Source organism: Channa argus, chromosome 1 (assembly GCF_033026475.1).
Source record: "Channa argus isolate prfri chromosome 1, Channa argus male v1.0, whole genome shotgun sequence".
NCBI classification, from domain to species: Eukaryota; Metazoa; Chordata; class Actinopteri; order Anabantiformes; family Channidae; genus Channa; species Channa argus.
Window position 1 is genome coordinate 8509247 of NC_090197.1, and position 26847 is coordinate 8536093.

General features: G+C 39.2%; 1 protein-coding gene and 1 long non-coding RNA gene across 5 annotated transcripts in view; both read left to right on the forward strand.

The window, feature by feature from the left end:
- Positions 1 to 2026: 2026 nt before the first annotated feature.
- LOC137103487 (C-type lectin domain family 4 member F-like) lies at positions 2027 to 5925 on the forward strand. 2 transcript variants are annotated; one of them, XM_067484014.1, is made up of 8 exons: positions 2027 to 2223; positions 2481 to 2558; positions 3247 to 3357; positions 3595 to 3714; positions 3931 to 4002; positions 4248 to 4399; positions 4509 to 4633; positions 4733 to 5925. In XM_067484014.1, exons 1-8 carry the CDS (start codon positions 2160 to 2162, stop codon positions 4935 to 4937), a joined length of 927 nt encoding a protein of 308 aa, XP_067340115.1. In that variant the 5' UTR covers positions 2027 to 2159; the 3' UTR covers positions 4938 to 5925. The 2 variants fall into 2 exon arrangements, with proteins under 2 accessions (XP_067340115.1, XP_067340029.1); XM_067483928.1 differs by having other exon boundaries at positions 2033 to 2223; positions 3244 to 3357.
- A 1582-nt stretch (positions 5926 to 7507) lies between these two features.
- The window catches only part of LOC137103669 (uncharacterized), a 56829-nt gene continuing 37489 nt past the window's right edge, over positions 7508 to 26847 (forward strand). For 2 of the 3 annotated variants that reach the window (XR_010911575.1, XR_010911590.1), the window contains exons 1-2: positions 7508 to 7576; positions 7693 to 7771. This is a non-coding gene — a long non-coding RNA (uncharacterized lncRNA). Of the gene's footprint in view, positions 7577 to 7692; positions 7772 to 8765; positions 8838 to 10612; positions 10815 to 26847 lie in introns of those variants that run through there. The other variant, XR_010911581.1, reaches the window with a different exon arrangement.

A 26847-nucleotide genomic window follows, 5' to 3' on the forward strand; every position in this document is an offset into this window, starting at 1 on the left:
TGCATCATGGCAAGAAAGGGTGAAAAAAGCTCCATCAGTTTGCCTGAAAACTGACTGCTGGATCTCCAGAACCACATGCTCTTTCATGGCTGTCACTTGCCATTTCATTGAAAATTACAAGATGACATCTTGCCTTCTGGACTGCTTTGAGTTCACAGATAGACACTGCAGAAAACCTGGCAGAGGAGCTAGTAAGAGTGTCAAGTAGAGGAGAAAGTGGTGTGCTGTGTGAGCAACTGTGCTCTGTGGATTTATTTGCTTGCTATGTTGTTAATTTGTGCAATAAAATGTTTGATTAAAATATTAAACAAAAGAATGGTTTTGTAAAAGAATAAATGCACAAAATTAGGCAATTATAAGGATTCTCATAAAAACACTGCACATGAAAGGGTTTTCAACAAACAAACCATGAGTTATGGTAAAATAAAGGCCTATAAAAAATCCTAAATTAAGAGCCGTTCAGGAGTTGAAAGAGCCAGCTCTTCTTTGGGAGCTAAGCAGAAAAGGCCGGCTCTCTGAAAAGAGCCGAACTTCCCATCACTACTCCCTGTACTCGTCCTGACTCTGCTGAATCCATGGTTTGCTAGTGTGTACTGTGAGATTCCAGCACACACGGGGAATTAAGTGCAAGAGCCAACAGGAGACCGGAAGTGCAGAAGAAGATTTATTAACAAAGAATATAAAATGAACTCACAGCAGGCAGGAAAAGGAAATAAAACAATCAGAAAAGGCTAATTACAGAAAGTAGGAGGAACTAACTAAACTAACTGACCAAACAAAACCGAGACTCATTAACTATGATAACTAACAAAATAAACTTCAAGACTGACTAACGCATTAGGAAGGTTTCTAAAGCTGGTGGTCAGGAAACAAGACACATGGAGACACACACTAGCAACAAACAATAGGCATTAAAGTCCTTATAAAACATGAATCAATGGATGATGTGAAACAGGTGTGTTGACCGGTGCCAGCTGAGGAACAGAAAGCCAAGAGGGACTGGAGACAGACTGGGGTGGAACTGAGTGATGGGAAGCCTCAGCTGATAGGGAGGAGAACTGCGGGGAGACATACAGACACAAGACAAAAAAACAAAGAGACAGAAACAAATTAAATCTTAATTAAAGAAACAAAAAACCTAACTTCTGACAAAGACAGAAGTTCTAGTCTCAGCCAGACCTTCAGTACAGCATCAAGTTAGGAACCTCAGAATATTTGACTTCTACAACATCAGAACCTCTGGTGGTCCCTACACCACGGAGTAAAAGATCCTGAGCAAACCTCTTCAGCTCAGTGGTCCACCACTGTGGAACAAGCCACCACAGTCTGCAGCCTGACTGCCAGTATTTAAGAAGACAAAACTTCCTCTTCACGTAAACTATTAAAATAAAATTCCAGTCTGTCTGATCCAGCACATGTGTCTCATAAAACAGAAAACATTTCTTCTCATAGCACCGTGCTTTTGAATCATTTTGTTTTATTTAAACAGATAAACTTTATTAAACATTGGGAAAAGAGCAGTGAAAGAAAATTAAACTTCAATCCTAATTATGATGCTCATTTGGTTGTTTATACCATTTTCTTCATAAACTTGTTGTGTGATCTATTTGTCATTTGAGTGTGATTGAAACGTGTGAAATGTTTTATGTGGCGGACGACATTTTCTCATCGACTGCCTCCACTACAAATAAGATCAACAGGAAGAGGAACACAAACTGTGAAACAAATCTTTTGTCTGTGCCAAACACTATGAGTCTGAAAACAGTGAAGGTTGAAGTTGTGGAGGTGGTGGTGGGTGGTTCTATACATTATGGTATAGGGGAGTAGATATAATCATACTCTGATCCTTTTAACCCTAAAGGTGTAGATGGGGGAGGGGACTGTGGCTCTGCTCTATTTACATGTCAGAAGTAAAAAAAAACTACATTTCCATTTTACAGTTTCACTTCTTCTATTATCTCCCATGTTGTAAGATAGCATGATTTGTGTAAACAAAGAAAGTGAAGCATTCATTCAGTGACCTTGGTGAGTAAGGACATATAATGAGGAACAAGGCTCATGTTTTCTTCCTTCCTCAGAATAAAGATGTATTTTAAATCTGCTCTGTGAAACGTGTTTCAGTTCTTCATAAACCCCACTGATGGTCACACAGCAGGAAAATGTCTGAAGCTGAGGTTTTATATTCTGATGTCAGGTTCACAAGAGCGAGAGGAAATGGCAAAGGTGAGTGTTAAATTACTTATGTGTCTTAATGATTTATAGAAAGAAAATAAAGATATAAAGTCAGTCAACACGGTAATTTGCTGAAATAACAACTAAAAAAAGTTTTCTGTTCATGGTAACACTGTCAACTCTGCTACCGAAGTTTTCCAATAAAAAAGAAAAGTAACTTAAAGAGATGCTTCATTTGTTTGACAGAGTTTTAGGCAAATCTGAAACATCTGCAATGCATTTAAAAGCTGTTTGCTTTTGTGTTGCAGAGGCCATTTCTCCATCAGAGGAAACCACTTACTCTGAAATCCAGATGTTGAAAACTCAGCCACCTGCAGAGCAGCCTGGTGGGAAATAAACTGTATTAATAAACAGTCATCGTGAGATAAAGAGACACAACTATTGACTGTATCCACAAAAAATGTGTCAGAGCTCAGTACCTGTAAACAAAAACCATATGATTGTATTACAAACTGGATTCCTTTTGTGGTTTAGTTATTTCAGTGTCTCAAAAGTAAATATTTCCTGCCTTTGCTGGAAATATAACATCCTAATACTATAATACAGTTTACTATATACTGTAAGGTTGAGTTCAGTATTTCTCACCTGAACAATGTAAAACTGGTGTAAACAAACATTCTCCTTCTATCTCTGTCAATATTCTCTGTTTTTAACAAACGTTTACATGGAAATGATGAAAGAACCAGTCAGCTGTCACATTTAGTGTGAAATGGAGTGAAAAGAAGAAGTTAGTGCTGAGAAAAACAAATGAGGAAGTGACCATGAAGAGGACTTATGGTTTATATACATTTAATCAACTGCTACACAAACTTTCAAACCTGTTTGGTTTTAACTTCAAGCTAAAAATGGATAATGTGTAAATAAATAAACTGAAGTTAAAGTTGATCAGTGACAATAGAAACAGCTTCTGTTGGTCTGTTGGTAAAACAAGTGAACGCGTTTAGTGTCAAAACACAAGGGGAGGACACATTATTAAATCTTTACCATTTTCTGTCTTTTTGACCTTTTCAGCAGCTTCCCAACAAGTGGAGTCAAACAAAAGGTCAAAGGTCACATCAGACAGAGTGCCCCTGCTGGTCCTCAGTGTTCTCCTCACAGCTGCTGTCATTGGTCTCTGCGTTGTCTGTGAGTTGTGTCAATACATGTAAATTGACTTTAAGGGACATTTAACAAACAAAAATCAAAGTAATTCTTGTTCTTCTTTGTGTTGTTCTTGAATGAAACCTAGTTCATTTTATACACTGTCACTTCCTGACATTTTAAAAGTGTGAGTCCACTTGTGTACTTTACTTTGCAGTAAAGATACTTGGGGGATCTGATACAAACAGCTGTGATCTATGTGGTTTCTTTGTTGTTAATCAGGTTTTGATCATTTCCAAACCAAAAAAACTCTTCAAACAATGAAAGAAAACAATGAAACAATGATGAAAACTTTTCAAACATTGAAAACTGAAAACGAAGCCATGAAGAAAAATCTCACAGGTAAGACTGTCAGGGTTTGAATCTGTACAACAGTCTTTCATCTTTATTTCCAACAAATGACCAACATTAATGTATTTTTTATTAACTTTTTGTTTGTTTTCTGATCTGCTCATTTGAAAAAAGTGCAAACAATAGTTTTTTTTCTGTTCATAAAAAAGTGATGTTTCTGAAAAAAAGATTTAATTTTAATCAGTCATTTATCTTATTTCATAACAGAACATCTCTCTGAAATAAATCAATGCACCAGGCTGCAGCCTATGTGCCCAGAACGTACTGAAGTTAATACTAGTAAGTTATGGATTTGTCTTTTTCACTTTTACAGATGATTAATAAACAGTGATAAATAACAGACACAGTGAGTCAGTCAGTGATGTATTTATGTTGTACTAGTTCAGACTGTATACTGCAGTAACTGGAGTTGTGAGATAGTAAAACTGCATCTGTAAAAGAGAAAACTTCAGTTTCTCTGATTGTCTCAGTTAAAACTCAAACTTGTGTCACCTGACTGATGTCTTTGCTGTAAACTTTTACAGATGAACCATGTCAGAAGTGTGAAGAAGGCTGGGAGCTACATGGAGGAAAGTGTTATTATTTCTCCAAAAAACCTTCATCCTGGAAGCAGAGCAGAGAAGAATGTGTCCGTCGTGGAGGAGATCTGGTTAAGATCGACAGCAGAGAGGAGCAGGTATAAAACACTGCAGCAGCTTCATGTTCTCACATATTTGATCACATAAGTTTTATTATCTCAGCACACAAAAGTCACAGAGTCATTTTCACCACCTCTGATTGTTCAGTCATTCCTGGTGGAACGTTTGAGAAACAAAATGAATAATGAACAGGACAAGTTCTGGATCGGACTGACAGACTCACAGGAAGAAGACAAATGGTTTTGGACGGACGGATCAGAACTGGACACAAGGTTTAACTGTTGTGAAAACATGTTTGTTTATTTTTAATCTCAGTTTTACCAGTTTTTCCAGTTTTATTGACCCTGATCTTTGTGTTTCACATCTTTTAGTTGGAGTTTTTGGAAAAGTGGAGAGCCAGATGACTGGAAAGGAAAAAGTAGGGAAAATCCTGATGGAGAGGACTGTGTGAGGATGGGGTATAAAGCAGCTGTTGACCTGAAATGTTGGTTTGATCAGTCCTGCAACAACCCTCACAAAAGTATATGTGAGAAAGCAGCACAAACTATATGTTATGTTTGTAATTGTAGTTTGTAATACAGTGAAGCTTTAGTTATCAGCTCCATTAACAATCTCAGTACAGGATGCAGAACATGGAGCAATGCTGTTTGTAGAAAACTAATGTCACCAACAATGTGAGATGTTGCAAACATTTAAAGATCCACAGTCAAAACTAAAAATACTCAGTTTGATCTTTTTAACTAAAGAAATTCTGTGACCTTTTGTAAAAATTCTGTAAGTCACATCTATATCTCAAATCTATGATTATACAAAATGTCTCCTACTTTATGCCTAAATTGGGGCCTTTGAGTTTCCACATCAAACTTGTCTAAGTTGCATATTTGATGATGAACTGGTTTCTAGGTCATAATCATAAATTCACACATTAAACTTCAAAACTTAAGATGAGCACAGAGAAACGTTGTTCTGTTTCCTCTGCAGATCAAAACAGCCTGAAAGTTTGAAAATCTGCATAAATGTCAGTTTCCATTCAGTCAGAAACATGTTTAGCTTCTGTTTTGTGGTCAGAATGATGTTTGTGCAGAGTTTGACTCTACAAGGAAAGTTTCTCTTAGTTTGTCTGACTTTATAACCTGAAGACATCATTTGTTCAGTCAGTGAGAAGCTGGAGCTGATGACCAATGTTCTAACCAGTTAAATCTCTTGATGCACAGAAAAACCTGCAGTTTTCAAAGACGAGTACATTTTATAAAACTACCACATGTATAAAAAGACCAGAGGACAAAGACAAATACTGAAGAATCAACAGACTTTTAGTGATGATTTTTTGTGTTCTCATTTTAAAAACTTAAAAATGTTCCATTGCAAACATTTAGACAAAGATGCTACAGTTCATAAAAACAATACAATGATTTAGACATAAATTAACTGTAGATATAACATTGTTGTATCATGTTGTGTGTAGTGAATTTGAGTATTTATACTATGAGTACACCAATCCTGTGGGTTTGGTTTGAGAAGTTTCAGCTGTAGAAACTAAAAAAACATAAATAAATATTCAGAAATCTGGTTTTTGAAGTGGTTTTCTGCTTGAATATTACATTTAACAAGACCTGAACAGATTTCTACAGGAACTTTATTTATGAAACACGTGGAACAAATCTGAACCAGACTTTACCATCATAGTATCAACATTAATAATATTTCAAATATTTTGTTTTCTTTGTGAAGTACTATGGTACAACATGTACATTTTGAAGCATTTACTTAGTACTTTAACTTGGGAAAAAAATTTAAATGGGTACATCAACCACTACTGGAGCAGTTTGTTAGCAACTACTTCCCTCTTTGCTTGAGTACTAACCAACTAAAAACTAAAAGGCTTCGTGTCTGTAAAAAAGGTGAAAACAACCGTAAAAAAGAAAGTAGCAGTTTAGTTACAATCTAAATAAAAATAATGTATAATAAATAAGTGTGAAGCAAGAAACAGCATAAACCTGAGTTTGGGGAAGTAGTTTCTTGTCCATCTTTGACTTTACCATCAGTTTTAAGTGTTTTTTGACAGGAAACTGATCTTTGACACTGATGGTGTTAAACACCCATGTCACACCACTCCTTAGATTTCTACACTGGCTTCCTGTAGCTGCTAACATCAGCTTCAAAGCTCTGTGTCTTGCTCACAGGTTGGTTAATTTGACAGTTCGCGCTTACTTCAACTCACTCACTTAAGTCTACAATCCTTCTCGCCCGCTGCGATCTGCCAACGAACGACGTTTGGTGGTCCCAGCACCGCACAGAAGACACCAAGCAAAACTGTTTAGCGCAATGATTCCACGATGGTGGAACGAGCAACAAACTCTGCACGCTCAGCAGAATCTCTCCCAATATTCAAAAAACTGCTGAAAACAAAACTCTTCCGCATCTTCCTATGCACTTAAATCTCTTTAAAAAAAAAAAAAATCGTTTCTGCTCTTTCTCGCACTTGCATCTCGTGAACTGTGATTTTGCTGCCTTGTACCTCACTTGTAAAAGCATCTGCTAAATGACTAAATTTAAATGTAAATGTAAACCCAAAAATCCACAGTTTGTCTAATCTGTCTCTTCCACACACACACTGAGACCAAGGAGCTGAAGAGCAACCTGTCCCAGGTGGGACTGGCTGACCTGTAGGGAGGGGGAAGCCTAACAAGCCTCACCTGATACATGGTATCAACATCAGCCATAGTGTTTGAAATTACTTTGTGGAGTACTTACACTTTTGTACTTTAACTACATTTTTAAGCATGTACTTAGTAGGTAAACAACTTAAATGGTTACATCTACTAGTGATGAACTAGTTTTTTACAGACTTTGTGTTTTTCCCCTCATGAATAAAAAAGCAGAAGTGTTACGGTCAAGACAAACATAAAAAACAAAAAGTGGCATCACATCTAAATCTGCTTTGCAAAGTTTGTTTGTAAAAATAAAACAGGTTTGTTTCAAGCTAAATAAAAATAATTTCTAATAAATGTCATCATAAACCTTGTTGTAAACAACATAAATTGTTAAAACTTGTTTAATTCAAAAACTTGAGCAACTCGTGTTTGGGGAAGTAGATTATCATCAGTACTTTTTCTACAGTAAACTGCGACACTGACGCTCATTTTGTGAAGTGTTGATATGTGCTTCACATGACTGTTAATTTAAAATAAAAAGACGGGAGAAGAAGAAGAAAGGTGAGTTCTGAATATGATGCTCATAATTTCAGCTGTCCAGGAGGACACACTGGACAGGTCCCCAGTCTGTCAGATATTTGTTAAATGTTCTCAAATGGTGTTTTGTTTTGTTGCAGAGAAAGTTTCCACTGAAGGCAGGATCCTGAAGACTGAGCACAATGAGCTACAGAGAAGGCAACAAGCAGGAATGTGACGGTAAGTCAGTGTGAAGAAGAACTGGGAGGGAAACAAGCATCGAGTGAATTTAAGTCAGAATCCACATTAATGAAGAGACAGAGAAAAGCAGCTGACTGAGGATCAGTGAGTCAATTAACCTGATTTTTAGTCTCAGTCTTTGTAAATGACGATGGTTCTAATGTGTGAGGTCGACTGAAATTGTTGGTTTTGTTCAAATGTCATAGTTAATATATGATCAGAACTGTAACTATCACTGGGATTAAAGATCAGTCCTGGAATTTTGGCCTGACGGGCTCGTCACAGTCGACCGTTCACCAGCTATGTTTGACCAGCTTTACTTGCTACTTACTTCTTATAGTTAAGGTTTCTTTCCACTAGTTTACCTCAATTGTATGAAGCTGAACGTGACGATATGATGCTTTCTGATAAAAATCAAGTATCTAATAATTATTTTCCTTTGCTATTTTTAATCTTTAGAACAAACCTTGAAGGTGTGAATGTTTTAGAAACTGGACGATCAAAAGAGAAAATGATCAGTACATTAATCCTTAATAAAAGTAAACTATTCACCCACTGTCCTGCACAAGATTGTTAAAATTCACCTCAGCTACAACAGTAAAGTGCTGCTGATACTTTCTGCATGAGTAAAACTACGACCACGATATTAAATAGTATAAAAGTCACAGTGGATATTTTCAGTACTTTTAATACTTTATGTACATTTTCCTGATTAAACCTACAAGTGTGGGACTTGTTGTTGTAATGGAGTATTTTCACAGTTTTATTAGTATTAGTTCTTCTACCACTGTACTATACCTACAATTCAGCACTTACACTAACTCAGTAATGTTCTGTACATCAAACATGAAAAAGGTTCTTTAATTCTCGTTCCCCTTAAAGTGTTTTTCTCTGAGCAAATAGAGTCAACAGCTGCTGTTTATTGATCCTGTTGCTTCTCTTTACTGCTGCCTGTTCAACTGCTGCTGTGTCCTTTTGTCTCCGTCTCCAACAGAAGATTCTGTCCCTGTCTTTCTCCCTCATCACTCTGATGTCCATGTTTTGTTGACCTGAAGCAGCTTGGAAGGTGGGTACTGCACAAGTACTGTTAGAAAACATGTTTGCCTCCAGCTGCAAAGCTTTGTGTGTGTGTGTGTGTGTGTGTGTGTGTGTGTGTGTGTGTGTGTGTGTGTGTGTGTGTGTGTGTGTGTGTGTGTGAGACTTGGAGAAGGAGAAGGGAGCTGGTCAAAGCACGATGTGACTGGTTCATTACAGGCGGCAGCAGCTCACTGAACCTGGAGCAGCCAGATGACCAGTCCATGTCTGACTATCAAACACACAAAAAGCAGCGTGATAGGGCGTCTAAAGATGTGCTCATATAAAATATTAATATCATCACAGTCAAACAGCAGAAGAAACCAGACAAATGTTTTATGCTGTTGTAGGATAAACTTCATCTTCCAGCTTAAAGAGTTTAGATGTCAAGTTAAACTTTAAAATGTTTGGTACTGAAAACAGAAATACTTCCACAAGATTAATACCATTTAAAAAATGAACTTCCTCTTCTTTAAGACCATAGTTTGAAGTTATTGAAGTCATATCCAGGAACTCACAGTAAAAGAACATTAAACAGCAGGTCAGTGTTTTTACTGCACAGGTTTCAGGTTTGTGCTGATTAGATTAAAACTTTATTTAACTATTAAAATTTTTTCAGTCTGAGAAAAATACTTGAGGACATAAAAACAAAAATATATAACCATTACACAAACACAAATCAGTGCTTATTAAAACAAGAATGATCACAAGCAAAATATTTGATATTTCTAAGGGAATAAAATCTTCCAGCAACAATGTGCTGCTCTTCATCTGAATAATGAGGGATTTAGTATCAGACCAGTTTGTCCTCATATGTATTTGGACAGTAACAGTTTTCATCAGTTGGTCTCTGTAGGCCACCACAGGGAATCTGAAATGACTTAATGAATATTAGTCACAGTGGTGATGGTCATGGAGACTAACAGCTGAAAGAGCTACAGGATAAATTATCCAATTGTCTGTTTGTGCTATAAGCAAAATCTTTTGAATAAAAATGTGTGTTTCTCCAATATTCAACCTCAGAACTTGATTTGAAACAATCAGCAGCAACAAATTGAATCCTTCCAGAGAAAACAGATTTAGGGTTGAACTTTTTTCACTGGACGGTGTTTGATGAGGTAAAATCAGAAGGTTGTTATCATTTCTGATTGTAGCGTCCAGTCAGAAATTTGAAGTCTTACTGATGGTCTGATAATAGTTTATTTTCTTTATCCTTTTCCTCAAACCAACGTAAGAGCTACACAAAGTAAACACAGACAAAACAATAAATTCAAACCATATTAGACCGTTAATACGTCGTATAGCAGTTTTACGTTAAGCTAACATAAAGACAATTTAGCAACTTAATCAACACAAAATTCAAATGTCTTACAAATTTATAAAAATCATAAAACCAACCTTGTTACCACTTTCAACTGGAGCTAAACACAAAAAGACACTATCCGTAACCGTCTCCTTAATGTCTTTAGTCTCGTTTTATTTCTCCGTTTGTTGCCTTTTACCGTCTTATACCGTTGTTAAGTTTCGTTCTTTTTTATGCGTTAGCTGTCTTTTCAAAATAAAACACATCCGTCTTACAGGAAGTTATAAAAGTAAAAGCCACGAAAAAAATCAAAGGTTTGAACTGGGCACATTAGCAGGAGAAAAACATTTTAAGCACGTTGCAGTGATGACGGCTGCATTTTATAGAAGAGCTGCTGATATTACTGTGTCCACCCTCTGAACTCTTCTGTGTTCTCACATGTGTCTCCTCTATATGTTCAAAAGGTGAAGCTGCTGCAAGCAGAAGGTCAAAGGTCACATCAGACAGAGTGGCCCTGCTGGTTCTCGGTGTTCTCCTGGCAGTAACTGGAGTTGTGAGATAGTAAAACTGCATCTGTAAAAGAGAAAACTTCACTTTCTCTGATTGTCTCAATTAAAACAAAAACTTTCTCTCTATATGAATCAAACATAAAGAGTGATTCTGTCACCTGACTGATGTCTTTGCTGTAAACCTTTACAGATGAACCATGTCAGAAGTGTGAAGAAGGCTGGGAGCTACATGGAGGAAAGTGTTATTATTTCTCCAACAAACCTTCATCCTGGAACCAGAGCAGAGAAGATTGTGTCCATCATGGAGGAGATCTGGTTAAGATCGACAGCAGAGAGGAGCAGGTATAAAACACTGCAGCAGCTTCATGTTCTCACATATTTGATCACATAAGTTTTATTATCTCAGCACAGAAAAGTCACAGAGTCATTTTCACCACCTCTGATTGTTCAGTCATTCCTGGAGAAACGTTTGAGAAACAAAATGATTTAACACGAGGACAAGTTCTGGATCGGACTGACAGACTCACAGGAAGAAGGCAGATGGTTGTGGGTGGATGGATCAGAACTGGGCACAAGGTTTAACTGTTGTAAAAACATGTTTATTTTTAATCTCAGATTTACCAGTTTTATTGACCCTGATCTGTGTTTCACATCTTTTAGTTTGACTTTTTGGATAAGAAAAGAGCCAGACAACTGGAAAGCAAACAATGGGGAAAATCCTGATGGAGAGGACTGTGTGAGGATGGGGGAGAAAGGAGGAGCTGTAGACCTGAAGTGTTGGTTTGATCACTTCTGCAACAACCCTCACAAAAGTATATGTGAGAAAGCAGCACAAACTGGACGTTATGTTTGTAATTGTAGTTTGTAATACAGTGAAGCTTTAGTCATCAGCTCCATTAGAAATCTCAGTACAGGATGCAGAACATGGAGCAATGCTGTTTGTAGAAAACTAATGTCACAAACAATGTGAGATGTTGCAAACATTTAAAGATCCACAGTCACAAATAAAAATACTTTGCTTTGAATCATTTTGAGTCTGAATGTACAGGGGAAAATTTCTCTGAGTGTTTCTCACTTTCTCACAGATTTACAGCACAAATATGTTTTCTGAGACGTTAGTGAGAAGCTGGTGGGACAGGGATGGTTGGAAAACCAGCAGCACAGGGCTCTAGAGGACTGGAGTTAATGCTCACTGTTTTAATAGTTATTAATAACTATGTTTGTCCATTTACTAATCTAATCATCAGCGATTTCACTATGAAAGTGTTTCCTGAAAACATTTTTACAACTGGTGCTACAGTTCATAAATACAATAAAACAATTTAGACATAAATTGAATAAAATGTAACCACTGTGTTTCACGTTGTGTGTAGTAGTGTGAGTATTTATACTATTGTGAGTACACAAATCCTGTCTCCTAAAGCTCACGGTGAACAGATGGGGCTGCAGGTCTGGTTAGAAATCAAAATAACACAAGTACATTTACAGCATACACCTAGTACTTCAACTTAGTAGTTCTTTTTACCAAGTACTTGCACCTTTGCTTGTGAACTTCCCCTCATGATCAAAAAGGAAAAACAGTTAGGGCCAGTAAAAACAGCTAAAGAACACAAGGTGGCAGCACATCTACATCTGCTTTACAAAGGCTGTATGAAAAAAAAAAAAAAAGAATTTTGTCCATCCATTATTAGCACAATGAGCTACAGAGAAGGCAAGAAGCAGGAATGTGACGGTAAGTCAGTGTGAAGAAGAACTGGGAGGGAAACAAGCATCGAGTGAGGATCAGTAAGCCAAGTATATACAGTAAGTCTCAGAGTGTGTGTGTGTGTGTGTATGTATATATATATATATATATATATATATATATATATATATATATATATATATATATATATATATATATATATATATATATATATATATATATATATATATATATATATATATATATATATATATATATATATATAAAATTTTGTTCAAATATCATAGTTAAAATATGATCAGAACTGTAACTATCACTGGGATTAAAGATCAGTCCTGGACTTTTGGCCTGACGGGCTCCTCACAGTCGACCGTTCACCAGCTATGTTTGACCACATTTACTTGATACTTACTTCTTATAGTTAAGGTTTCTTTCCACTAGATTACCTCAATTGTTTGAAGCTGAACGTGACGATATGATGCTTTCTGATAAAAATTAAGTATCTAATAATATGTTATCATTTCTGATGACGGCTGCATTTTATAGAAGAGCTGCTGATGTTACTGTGTCCACCCTCTGCACTCTTCTGTTTTCTCACATGTGTCTCCTCTAAATGTTCAACAGGTGAAGCTGCTGCAAACAGAAGGTCAAAGGTCACATCAGAGAGAGTGGCCCTGCTGGTTCTCAGTGGTCTCCTGGCAGCTGCTGCCATTGTTATTTACCGTCTCTGTGAGTTTGTACAGTTTTATTCATGTAGTTGTAATTTAAAAATGATAAAGCAGCAGTAAGTAATAAACTAATTTGCTCTTTTGGAACAAAAACTCTTTTCAGAGAATTCTTATTAAATAAACATCATCATTATGATGTAATATTTGGGGCATCTGCAGCTCAGTTGGTAAAGGCAGTGGTCCACAGACTACTAGGATTTGAAACTGTCTCATAACTTTGCCAGGTGAACACCAGACTTAATTTTTTAAAAATCCTTATTTCCAACAGATGATCAATATCAAGCTACAATTCATCGTTTTTTTTTTCTGTTCTGCTCATTTCATTGAAGTGTGAACAAAATTTGGATTTTAACAAATGATTAATTAAAAATAATTAAAATTAAATCCAAGCCATTACACAAATGCTTAAGACATCTCTCACAGCAGACACCTTCCCCCCACATTTAAACAGGCTCTAGTTGCCAACTACTGGAACTAGCTTCTCTCTTTTAATCCATGTGAACTACCAGATCCTCCTGTCCACACTCTCTGATTTTGGCATCAGCGGTGCAGCTCTGGCCTGGCTCAGGTCTCACCCATCTGGATGAATCTTCAAGGTTTCTGGACAGAGGCACATTTCTAACCCTCACAGCTTCTCCACCTGTGTGCTGCAGGTCATCCCTGCCTTCCATAGTCCACTTACTCAGATGTTCCTATTGCCGTCACAAGGCTCCCTTTGTCCTTTCCACTGGATGTCTGTTTAGATGAGAGGGGAACATCTTCAAAATAAATCCCCCCGATACTGTGAGATTCCAACACACACACACACACACACACACACACACACACACACAGGGATTCAAGTGCAAGAACCAACATAAGACAGGAAGTGCAGAAGAAGATTTATTACCAAAGACTATAAAATGAACTTACAGCAGACAGGCAAAGGTCATAAAGTCCAGGTCAGTCCAGACGAGAACCAGCCAGCGCCTCCATTCTTCACGCCAATTTGAGAGTGAGGAGCTCTCTGTTTCCAATGTCGTAGTTCTTCTCAGCCTTCAAGCATCAGAGAAGAAGGTGTAGGGATGCACCTCGTTGTCTGCTCCCAATCGTTGGGACAACACCGCTTCCACCCCAGTGCCACAGGCATCGACCTCCACGATGAATTGCCTCTTGGTGTCCGGGAGTGTGAGGATAAAACCGGTGGTGAATAATGTCTTGAGGGGGTTGAATGCTTCCCATCTGCCCCTCCTCCCCACACAAAGGAGGTCTTGGTGGAGGTGAGTGCATGCAAAGGGGCCACTACATTACTGTAACCCCTGATGAATTGTCTGCAAAAGTTTGCAAAGCCTGAAAACCTTTGCAACTGTTTCCGGTCTGTGATAACTGGCCACTCCACAACTGTCCTTACCTGCAGCACTGCTACCACTGCAAAAGGTGGTTGCATTGCATAAATCAAGCTGTGAAAATGGTAGCACCGTGCAGCAACTCAAAGGCTGATGACATAAGGGGAAGGGGATACTTATTCTTAACAGTAATCTAATTTACCTCCTGGTAATGTATACATGGTCTAAGCCCCACATTACTGGGAGGAGACTCAGCCGCAAGTAAGCAATTAGCCAGACAAAATGGACTCATAATTTTGTTGGAGGCCCAACTAATTTGTGGGTTGTGAATGAATAACCAAGGAGAACCTACCAACAGCAGTGTATTTGGGCAATTGTACACAAATAGTGAACTCAGTTAGTGATGGAATTTTCACAGATAGTAATAAACTGAATGTGATGAGTTACACGATTATCTGAAGCTTTTACCTGAAGTCAGGCAGAAACTTCCATTGATGAAGTTGGCATCAGAGCCAGAGTCCATAAAGGCAGCACACTCCTTGGATGCCAGGGGAGCAGTGATGAGGGCTGGAACAGCAGGTCTTTGTGGGGAGTTTAGCTGAGAGGAACGGCTGGTCTGGCCGATTAACGGGCACTGATGAGCTCTGTGTCCAGACTCCCCACAACAAAGACACAACCCGTTGATTAGCCGTCGTTGTCGTTCGCTAGCAGGCAGCCTCGACCTCCCCACCTGCATGGGTTCCTCGAGAGGGGGTTTGACTCGCTCGAATGGCTGAGGAATAAATAGTGTGGAGCGAGCGGAAGGTGGATCCGTAACCTGACGACACTTACTCGGTCGTCCCTCCGAGTCACGCTCCCTCTGACGTTCCTGGACGCTGCTACTCTGCGAGGCGCTGATGGGTTGAACACGAAGGTTAGTTCGTTAGCAAATGCCTCAAAAGACTGACAACACGCGGACCTGTTCTCCCATTCCGCGTCCCCCAAGCGCGCGCTTTCCCCGAGAGTAGGAAGATAGTATAAATGTCACCCTGCTGCGCTCCGTGGGGGGTGTAAGGGGCTGCGGCTCCAAGAAGCAAACGGGCGGCATTTACTGGCATCTCGACAAAAGCGTTCAGGTGGTGCCATCCTACACTCGGAGGAAGCAACAAAACTAGACGCGCCTGTTCGAAACCCCCGCACAACGAATCTAACTTACGAAAATTTTCCTGGACTCCTGCTGTGTTGGGCTCAGTTGAGCCTCCTGGGACCGTCATGCTCCCTGTACTCGTCCTGACTCTGCTGAATCCATGGTTTGCTAGTGTTTACTGTGAGACTCCAACACACACGGGGATTCAAGTGCAAGAGCCAACAGGAGACCGGACGTGCAGAAGATGATTTATTAACAAAGAATATAAAATGAACTCACAGCAGGCAGGAAAAGGAAATAAAACAATCAGAAAATGCTCATTACAGAAAGTAGGAGGAACTAACAAAAGTAACTGACCAATCTCAGGACCAATACAGGTCTACTTGTGGTTCCCAGAATTTCCAAAGGTAGAATGGGAGCCAGAGCCTTTAGCTATCAAGCTCCTCATCTGTGGAACCAGGTCCCAGTTCTGACTCGGGAAGCAGACACCCTCTCTACTTTTAAGTCTAGGCTCAAAACCTTCCTCTTTCATAAAGCTTATACTTAGTTATAGTTATGCTACCTAGACTGCTGGATGACCTTCCTCCTCTTACGCCACAATTGTCACTACTGTATGACATTAACTGTGTGTGTTTTCTCCCGTAGTTGTCTCCTTCTCTGTCTCCCTCTCTCTGTCCCTTTCTGCAAGTGTCCCGGCTTTGAAGCTGTGTGTTTTCCAGTGTGCAGCTACTGGTCCTACCAACCTGCCTAATGTTTTGTTGTTGCTTTTGTTGCTCTTTTTCCTTTTCTCTCTTCACTTCCCACTCACCCCAACCGGTCAAGGCAGATGGCTGCTGACCCTGAGCCTGATTCTGCTGGAGGTTTCTTCCATTAAAGGGAGTATTTTTTCTCCACTGTGGCCTAGGGCTTGATCCAGGGGGAATTGTTGCGTTCACTCTATTGATCTTTATAGTCTTGACTCTATTCTGTAAAGTGCCTTGACATGACTTTTTTGTGAATTGGCGCTATATTTATAAAGTTGAATTGAATTGAATTCAAACAAAACCGAGTTAACTAACTAACAAAATAAACTTCAAGACTGACTAACGCACTAGGAAGGTTTCTAAAGCTGGTGATCGGGAAACAGGACACACACTAGCAGTAAACAATAGGGATTGAAGTCCTTATAAAACAAGAATAAATGGATGATGTGAAACAGCTGTGTTGACCGGTGCCAGCTGAGAAAGAGAAAGCCAAGAGGGACTGGAGACAGACTGGGGTGGAACTAAGTGATGGGAAGCCTCAGCTGGAGGGGAGGAGAACTGCGGGGAGACATACAGACACAGGATAAAAAAACAAAGAGAAAGAAACAAATTAAATCTTAATTAAAGAAAAAAAACCACAGTCTGCAGCCTGACTGCCAGTATTTAAGAAGACAAAACTTCCTATTCACTTAAACTATTGAAATAAACATCCGATCTGTCTGATCCAGCACGTGTGTCTCATAAAACAGAAACATTTCTTCTCATAGCACCATGCTTTTGAATCATTTTGTTTTATTTAAAGAGAAAAACTTTATTAAACATTGTGGAAAGAGCAGTGAAGGAAAATTAAACTTGAGTCCTAATTATGATGCTCATTCGGCTGTTTAAACCATTTTCTTCATAAATTTGTTGTGTGATCTATTTGAGTGTGATTGAAACGTGTGAAATGTTTTATGTGGCGAACGACATTTTCTCATCGACTACCTCAACTACAAATAAGATCAACAGGAAGAGGAACACAAACTGTGAGACAAAGCTTCCGGTTAAACGCTGACTTTAACCAAAATGAAATTAACTAACTGACACCACACATAATTTAAAAGCCAACAAGGAAATGACAATAAAAGGCGGAACTGTCAGCAGACTGGGTAAGAAGTTGTAGCAAAAAGAGGAAACCAAACGAGGTAATTTTGCGTTGGGGCAACTTGATCAATGTTGTATGGTCCCAATACAGTAACAGTAATAATAATAATAGTAAGAAGAATAAGAAGAAGATGAAGAATAGTTACATTCTGTATGGGGACATGGGCTTTGTTCATACTGACATGATGAAAGTTCAAGTGTAGTAAATAGAAGTTGTGTGTTGATATTATAATAAATTATTAATAGTGAGCAAATCGATATCTACACAGTGTTTTTGTCTGTGCCAAACACTATGAGTCTGAAAACAGTGAAGGTTGAAGCTGTGGAGGTGGTGGTGGGTGGTTCTATACTTTATGGTATAGGGGAGGAGATATAATCATACCCTGATCCTTTTGACCCTAAAGGTGTAGATGGGGGAGGGGACTGTGGCTCTGCTCTGCTGATCCACAGTAGAATTTGTCTACTGCTCATTTTAGTTTCATTTTAGTTTTTCGTTTACCAAAAGTTTCCTCTGCAGACTGTTAGTCTCTGGATCAGCGGTGGAGGAGGGAGTTTTTTTGTTTAAATATAGAGAAGAAAAACTCAACCCTTAACTATTTTTCTTCTATTTACTTGTCAGAAGTAAAAAAAAACTACATTTCCAGTTTACAGTTTCCCTTCTTCTATTATCTCCCATGTTGTAAGATAGCATGATTTGTGTAAACAAAGAAAGTGAAGCATTTATTCAGAGACCTTTGCTGAGTAAGAAAAAATGACATATAATAAGGAACAAGGCTCATGTTTTCTTCCTTCCTCAGAATAAAGATGTATTTTAACTCTACTCGGTGAAACGTGTTTCAGTTCTTCATAAACCACACTGATGGTCACACAGCAGGAAAATGTCTGAACCTGAAGTTTTATATTCTGATGTCAGGTTCGCGAGAGCGAGGGAAAATGGCAAAGGTGAGTGTTAAATTCCTTATGTATCTTAATGATTTATAGAAAGAAAAAGATATAAAGTAAATGAAAAAAGTCATTTAGAGAGATAACAACTAGTCTTATGTTCATGGTAACATAAAACACACATAAAAGTAATTTAAAGAGATGCTTCATTTGTTTGACAGAGTTTTAGGCAAATCTGAAACATTTGCAATGCATTTAGCACAAAAGCTGTCTGCTTTTGTGTTGCAGAGGCCACTTCTTCATCAGAACAAACCACTTAATCTGAATTCAATATGTTGAAAACTCAGCCACCTGCAGAGCAGCCTGGTGGGTAATAAACTGTATTAATAAACAGTCATCGTGAGATAAAGTAACAAGATCACAGCACCTTGTTACAGTAGTAAATATTTCCTGCCTTTGCTAACACACTAGATCCGAGTTAACCGAATATATTTACGTTTGCTGCTCTTTGTTAAATTTAAGAAGATATGCGAAAATATCAGCTGAAACATTTTGAACTTTTTTGTTTTATACTTTATCAAATTAGAAAGTATTTGTTAAGGCAAATGATAATGAAACTAATTGTTATTCACAGTCCTTCATGAACAATAAATCATTTACAACAGATAAAACATAACATTTCCGTTACTTTCGTGCTATTGCATAAAAAAGAACATTTAAATATTAAATCCTAATACTATATTACAGTTTATTATATAATGTAACTGGTTTAAACAAACATTTTCCTTCTATCTCTGTCAATATTCTCTGTTTTTAGCAAATGTTTTCATGGAAATAATGAAATAACCAGTCAGATGTCAAGTTTAGTGTGAAATGGAGTGAAGAGAAGAAGTTAGTGCTGAGGAAAACAAATGAGGAAGTGACCATGAAGAGGACTTATGGTACATATACATTTAATAAACTGCTACACAAACTTTCAAACCTGTTTGGTATAAATGGTATAAATGTGTAAATGGATAAATGTGTAAATAAATAAATAAACTGAATTTAAGGTTGATCAGTGACAATAGAAACAGCTTCTGTTGCTCTGTTGGTAAAACACACTGTGACCTGCCACTGTAACAATGACTAATTACATGCTCTAAACTAATGCAACCGCAAGGGGGCACAAGCCAGTGTCTTCTTGTGCCAGTCCCAAGTCTGGATAAATGCAGAGGGTTGTGTCAGGAACGGCATCCGACATTAAACACATGCCAAATTAAACATGCGAATCGTGACAATGACTTCCATACCGGATCGGTCGGGGCCCGGGTTAACAACGACCGCCACCGGTGCTGTTGACCTACAGGGTACCGGTGGAAATTGGACTACTTTTGGTCAAAGACGAAGAAGAAGAGGAGGAAGGTGTGTTCGTAGGCAGAGAGAGAAGAGGAAAGCTAAGAATGTAGGAATGACAGTAGGGACTTTGAATGTTGGTACTATGACAGGGAAGGCTAGGGAGTTGATCGACATGATGCAGAGAAGGAAGGTGGACATACTGTGTGTCCAGGAGACCAGGTGGAAAGGTAGCAAGGCTAGAAGCTTAGGAGCAGGGTTCAAGTTGTTTTACCATGGGTCAGATAGGAGGAGATACGGAGTAGGAGTTATCCTGAAAGAGGAGTTGGTGAGGAATGTTCTAGAGGTGTTGAGAGTTTCAGTCAGGTTGATGAGTCTGAAGCTGGAAATTTGAAGGGGTGATGTTCAATGTTGTGAGTGGTTATGCCCCACAGGTAGGATGTTATTTAGAAGAGAAGGAGAAATTCTGGAATGAGTTAGATGAAGTGATGCAGAGCATCCCCAGAGGTGAGAGAGTGGTGATTGGTGCAGATTTCAATGGGCATGTAGGTGAAGGGAACAGAGGTGATGAGACTGTTATGGGCAGGTTTGGTCTTCAGGACAGGAACGCAGAAGGACAGATGGTGGTCGACTTTGCAAAGAGGATGGAAATGGCTGTAGTGAACACTTTCTTTCAGAAGAGACAGGAAGATCGGGTAACGTACAAGAGCGGAGGTAGAAGCACTCAGGTGGACTACATCTTGTGTAGAAGCTGTAATCTGAAGGAGATCAGTGACGGTAAAGTATTGGTAGGGGAGAGCGTAGCCAGACAACACAGAATGGTGGGCGTAAAATGATGCTGGTGGTGAGGAAGATGAAAAGGACTAAGGCAGAGCAGAGGATGAAGTGGTGGAAGTTGAAAAAGGAAGAATGTCGCATAGTTTTCAGGGAGGAGCTGAGACAGACTCTGGGTGGTTTGGAGGTGCTTCTAGATGACTGGACCACTACAGCTAATGTGATCAGTGAGACAGGTAGGAGGGTACTCAGTGTGTCATCTGGAAAGAGGAAAGTGGACAAGGAGACTTGGTGGTGGAACGAAGAAGTTCAGGAGTGTATAGGTTGGACACTAAGGAGGGAGAGGTGGATTTGTACAGGTTGGCCAGACAAAGAGATGAGACAAACGATGAAGTTGTGGGAAAGAGTAGTGGAAGCTCGGCTAAGGGCAGATGTGAGCATTTGTGAACAGCAATATGGTTTTATGCCTAGAAAGAGTCCAACAGATGCAGTATTTGTTTTGAGGATGCTGATGGAGAAGTACAGAGAGGGTCATAGGGAATCTGACTTTGCTGATAGTCTTTTATCACACAACACACCTGACACTTTTCTCCACCCGTTCCAACCTGCCTGCACTCGCCTCTTCACCTCTTTTCCACACTCACTGTTGCTCTAAACTGCTTTTGTCCCTCTCATTGACACACATGTATTCTGTCTTGCTGCGGCTAAGCTTCATTCCTCTGTTTTCCAGAGCAGACCTCCACCTCTCTAGATTTACCTCCCCCTGCTCCCTGCTCTCACTACAAATCACAATGTCATCTGCAAACATCATAATCCATGGAGATTCCTGTCTAACCTCATCTGTCAGCCCGTCCATCACCAGAGCAAACAAGAAGGGGCTCAGAGCTGATCCTTGATGCAGACCCACCTCCACCTTGAACTCCTCTGTCACACCTACAGCACCTCACCACTGTCTTACAGCTCTCATACATGTCCCGCACCAACATACTTCTCTGCCGCTCCAGACGTCCTCATACAATACCACAGCTCCTCTCTCTGCACCCTGTCATACGCTTTCTCTAAATCTACGAAGACACAATGCAACTCCCTATGACCCTCTCTGTACTTCTCCATCAGCGTCCTCAAAGCAAATACTGCATCTGTTGTACTCTTTCTAGGCATGAAACCATATTGCTGCTCACAAATACTCACCTCTGCCCTTAGCCGAGCTTCCACTACTCTTTCCCACAACTTCTTTGTTTGGCTCATCAGCTTTATTCCTCTGTAGTTGCCACAGCTCTGCACATCTCCCTTGTTCTTAAAAATCGGCACCAGTACACTTCTCCTCCAGTCCTCAGCATCCTCTCACTCTCCAAGATCTTCTTAAACAAACTAGTCAGAAACTCTACTGCCACCTCTCCTGGACACTTCCATACCTCCACAGGTTTGTCATCAGGACCAACTGCCTTTCCACTCTTAATCCTCTTCAATGTCCTCCTCACTTCACTCTTACTAATCTTTGCTACTTCCTGTTCCCAACCAGTCACCTCTTCTACTCTTCGTTCCCTTTCATTTTCCTCATTCATCAACTCTTCAAAGTTCTCCTTCCATCTTCCCATCACACTCCTGGCACCTGTCAATACATTTCCATCCTTATCTTTAATCACACTAACCTGCTTCACATCCTTTCCATCTCTATCTCTTTGTCTGGCCAACCTGTACAAATCCACCTCTCCCTCTTTAGTGTCCAACCTAACATACAAGTCCTCATATGCTCTTTGTTTGGCCTTTGCCACCTCTACCTTCACCTTACGCTGTATCTCCCTGTGCTCCTGTCTACTCTCTTCAGTCCTCTCAGTGTCCCACTTCTTCTTAGCTAACCTCTTTCTTTGTATACACTCCTGAACTTCCTCGTTCCACCACCAAGTCTCCTTGTCCGCTTTCCTCTTTCCAGATGACACACCGAGTACCCTCCTACCTGTCTCCCTGATCACATTAGCTGTAGGAGTCCAGTCATCTAGAAGCACCTCCAAATCACCCAGGGTCTGTCTCAGCTCCTCCCTGAAAACTATGCGACATTCTTCCTTTTTCAACTTCCACCACTTCGTTCTCTGCTCTGCCTTAGTCCTCTTCATCTTCCTCACCACCAGCATCATTTTACACACCACCATCCTGTGTTGTCTGGCTACACTCTCCCCTACCAATGCTTTACAGTCACTGATCTCTTTCAGATTACAGCGTCTACACAAGATGTCGTCCACCTGAGTGCTTCTACGTCCGCTCTTGTACGTCACTTTATGTTCCTGCCTCTTCTGGAAGAAAGTGTTCACTACAGCCACTTCCATCCTCTTTGCAAGTCAACCACCATCTGACCTTCTGCATTCCTGTCCTGAAGACCAAACCTGCCCATAACAGTCTCATCACCTCTGTTCCCTTCACCTACATGCCCATTGAAATCTGCACCAATCACCACTCTCTCAGCTCTGGGGATGCTCTGCATCACTTCATCTAACTCACTCCAGAATTTCTCCCTTTCTTCTAACTCACATCCTACCTGTGGGGCATAACCACTCACAACATTGAACATCACCCCTTCAACATCCAGCTTCAGACTCATCAACCTGTCTGATACTCTTTTCACCTCTAGAACATTCCTCACCAACTCCTCTTTCAGGATAACTCCTGCTCCAATTCTCTTCCTATCTGACCCATGGTAGAACAACTTGAACCCTGCTCCTAAGCTTCTAGCCTTGCTACCTTTCCACCTGGTCTCCTGGACACACAGTATGTCCACCTTCCTTTTCTGCATCATGTCGATCAACTCTCTTACCTTCCCCGTCATAGTACCAACATTCAAAGTCCCTACTGTCAGTCCTACATTCTTAGTTTTCCTCTTCTCTCTCTGCCTACGAACACACCTTCCTCCTCTTCTTCTTCGTCTTCGACCAACAGTAGTCCAATTTCCACTGGTACCCTGTAGGTCAACAGCACCAGTGGCGGTCGTTGTTAACTTGGGCCCCGACCGATCCGGTATGGAAGTCTTTGTCACGAAAATGTACTAGATGAACTTCATCTGTACTGCACAAGAATTTCCATAATAATAAACAGAATAAAAAAGACATCATACAACAAGAACAAACAGAAAAATGCCAGCAGGATTCAGTTTTTAAAAGAGGTTTAATTTTAATTTAACTTCTAAAGTAAAACAGATGGTAAAGATGGCTGCTACAATAACAAGAGGTTGTTTTTATTTGGAGAGAAGAACAAATTTAACATGTTCAAATGTTTAGTGTCAGAACACAAGGGGAGGACACGTTATTAAATCTTTATCATTTCTATCTCTTTGACCTTTTCAGCAGCTTCCCAACAAGTGGAGTCAAACAAAAGGTCAAAGGTCACATCAGACAGAGTGTCCCTGCTGGTCCTCAGTGTTCTCCTCACAGTTGCTGTCATTGGTCTCTGCGTTGTCTGTGAGTTGTGTCAATACATATGAATTGACATTAAGGGACATTTAACAAACAAAACCAAAGTAATTCTTGTTCTTATTTGTGTTGTTCTGGAATAAAACCTAGTTCAGTTCATACACTGTCACTTCCAGACATTTTGGAAGTGTTAGTCCACTTGTGTACTTTACTTTGCAGTAAAGATACTTGGGGGATCTGATACAAACAGCTGTGATCTATGTGGTTTCTTTGTTGTTAATCAGGTTTTGATCATTTCCAAACCAAGAAAACTCTTCAAACACTGAAAACTGAAAACGAAGCCATGAAGAAAAATCTCACAGGTAAGACTGTCAGGGTTTGAATCTGTACAACTATCGTTCATCTTTATTTCCAACAAAAGACCAATATTAATGCATTTTTTATTAACTTTTTGTTTGTTTTCTGATCTGCTCATTTGAAAAAAGTGCAAACAATATTTTTTTTCTGTTCATAAAAAAGTGATGATTCTGAAAAAAATATTTAATTTTAATCAGTAATTTATCTTCTTTCATAACAGAACGTCTCTCTGAAATAAATCAATGCACCAGGCTGCAGCCTATGTGCCCAGAAGCTACTGAAGTTAATACTAGTAAGTTATGGATTTGTCTTTTTCACAGATGATTAATAAACAGTGATAAATAACAGACACAGTGAGTCAGTCAGTGATGTATTTATGTTGCACTAGTTCAGACTGTATACTGCAGTAACTGGAGTTGTGAGATAGTAAAACTGCATCTCTGAAGGAGCAAACTTCACTTTCTCTGATTGTCTCAGTTAAAACTCAAACTCTCTCTCTATGTAAATTAAACATAAAGAGTGATTCTGTCACCTGACTGATGTCTTAGTTGTAAACTTTTACAGATGAACCATGTCAGAAGTGTGAAGAAGGCTGGGAGCTACATGGAGGAAAGTGTTATTATTTCTCCAACAAACCTTCATCCTGGAACCAGAGCAGAGAAGAATGTGTCCGTCGTGGAGGAGATCTGGTTAAGATCGACAGCAGAGAGGAGCAGGTATAAAACACTGCAGCAGCTTCATGTTCTCACATATTTGATCACATAAGTTTTATTATCTCAGCACAGAAAAGTCACAGTCATTTTCACCACCTCTGATTGTTCAGTCATTCCTGGAGAAACGTTTGAGAAACAAAATGAATGAAGAACAGGACAAGTTCTGGATCGGACTGACAGACTCACAGGAAGAAGGCAGATGGTTGTGGGTTGATGGATCAGAACTGGACACAAGGTTTAACTGTTGTGAAAACCTGTTTCTTTTATTTTTAATCTCAGTTTTACCAGTTTTATTGACCCTGATCTTTTTGTTTCACATCTTTTAGTTTGAGGTTTTGGATAAGAGACGAGCCAGACAACTTTAAAGGAAACAATGGGGAACATCCTGATGGAGAGGACTGTGTGAGGATGGGGGAAAAAAGAGGAGCTGTTGACCTGAAGTGTTGGTTTGATCAGTCCTGCAACAACCCTCACAAAAGTATATGTGAGAAAGCAGCACAAACTGGACGTTATGTTTGTAATTGTAGTTTGTAATACAGTGAAGCTTTAGTCATCAGCTCCATTAACAATCTCAGTACAGGATGCAGAACATGGAGCAATGCTGTTTGTAGAAAACTAATGTCACCAACAATGTGAGATGTTGCAAACATTTAAAGATCCACAGTCAAAACTAAAAATACTGAGTTTGATCTTTTTTCACTAAGAAAATTCTGTGACCTTTTGTAAAAATTCAGTAAATCACATCAACATCTCAAAACTATGAATATGCAAAATGTCTCCTAAGGGAGTGCTCCTTAAGAGGAGCACAAAGAAACGTTCTGTTTCCTCTACAGATCAAAACAGCCTGAAAGTGTCAAATGTTTTTATGAAATGTTTAGCTTCTGTTTTGTGGTCAGAATGATGTTTGTGCAGAGTTTGACTCTACAAGGAAAGTTTCTCTCAGTTTTTTCTGACTTTATAACCTGAAGACATCATTTGTTCAGTCGGTGAGAAGCTGGAGCTGATGACCAATGTTCTAACCAGTTAAATCTCTTGATGCACAGAAAAAACTGCAGTTTTCAACGACGAGTACATTTTATAAAACTACCACATGTAAAAAAAGACCAGAGGACAAAGACAAATACTTACAGTATTTAGTTACAAGCTAAATAAAAGTAATGTAAGATAAATAACTGTGAAGCAAGAAACAGCATAAACCTGAGTTTGGGGAAGTAGTTTCTTGTCCATCTTTGACTTTACCCTCAGTTTTAAGTGTTTTGTAGACAGGAAACTGATCTTTGACACTGACAGTCTCTTAGTGTTAAAGGGACATGTTGATAGAAACTTTATGAAGAGAGAAATTTAAATGTGAGTTCTGTGTAAAAATGCTCATGTTTTTTTCTTACTGTCTCAGCTATTGTATGAAGTTTTGTGTGACAGACTATTAGTGACTATATAAAAAGTACATTTGTTTTGAAGTGATATGTGAGGTTAAAAAATGATGAGCTCATATAAATTATTATCATAGTCAAGAAGCAGAAGAAACAGGGCAACGTGTTTTCTGCTGCTGTTGGTGAAACACGTCATCTTTCAGTAACAGGGGTCAAGTTTTAAAGTGTTTCAGTGTCGACTCAAACTTTAAAAAGCTTGTTGCTAACCTCATTCTCACTTCTACAACATTAAACTGAACAAAAATTAACTTCTTCGTCTTTAAGACCATAGTTAGAAGCTAATGAAGTCAGTTCACTAAGTGGAAACAGTAGTCAGTATTTTTACTGTGTAGGTTTGAGATATTCACTGATCAGTCAGAACTATAACCACCTGGTGGGCTGAATGTTGTGGTGGACTGAGGTCAGGATGGGAAATAAATAAATGTGGCCGTGATCAAGAATCAGAGAACACACCACAGCACAACTTCACCCAAACAGACTAGAACAGATGGCTGCTAACAGGTTTTACCTTAAACACACAAATCCACA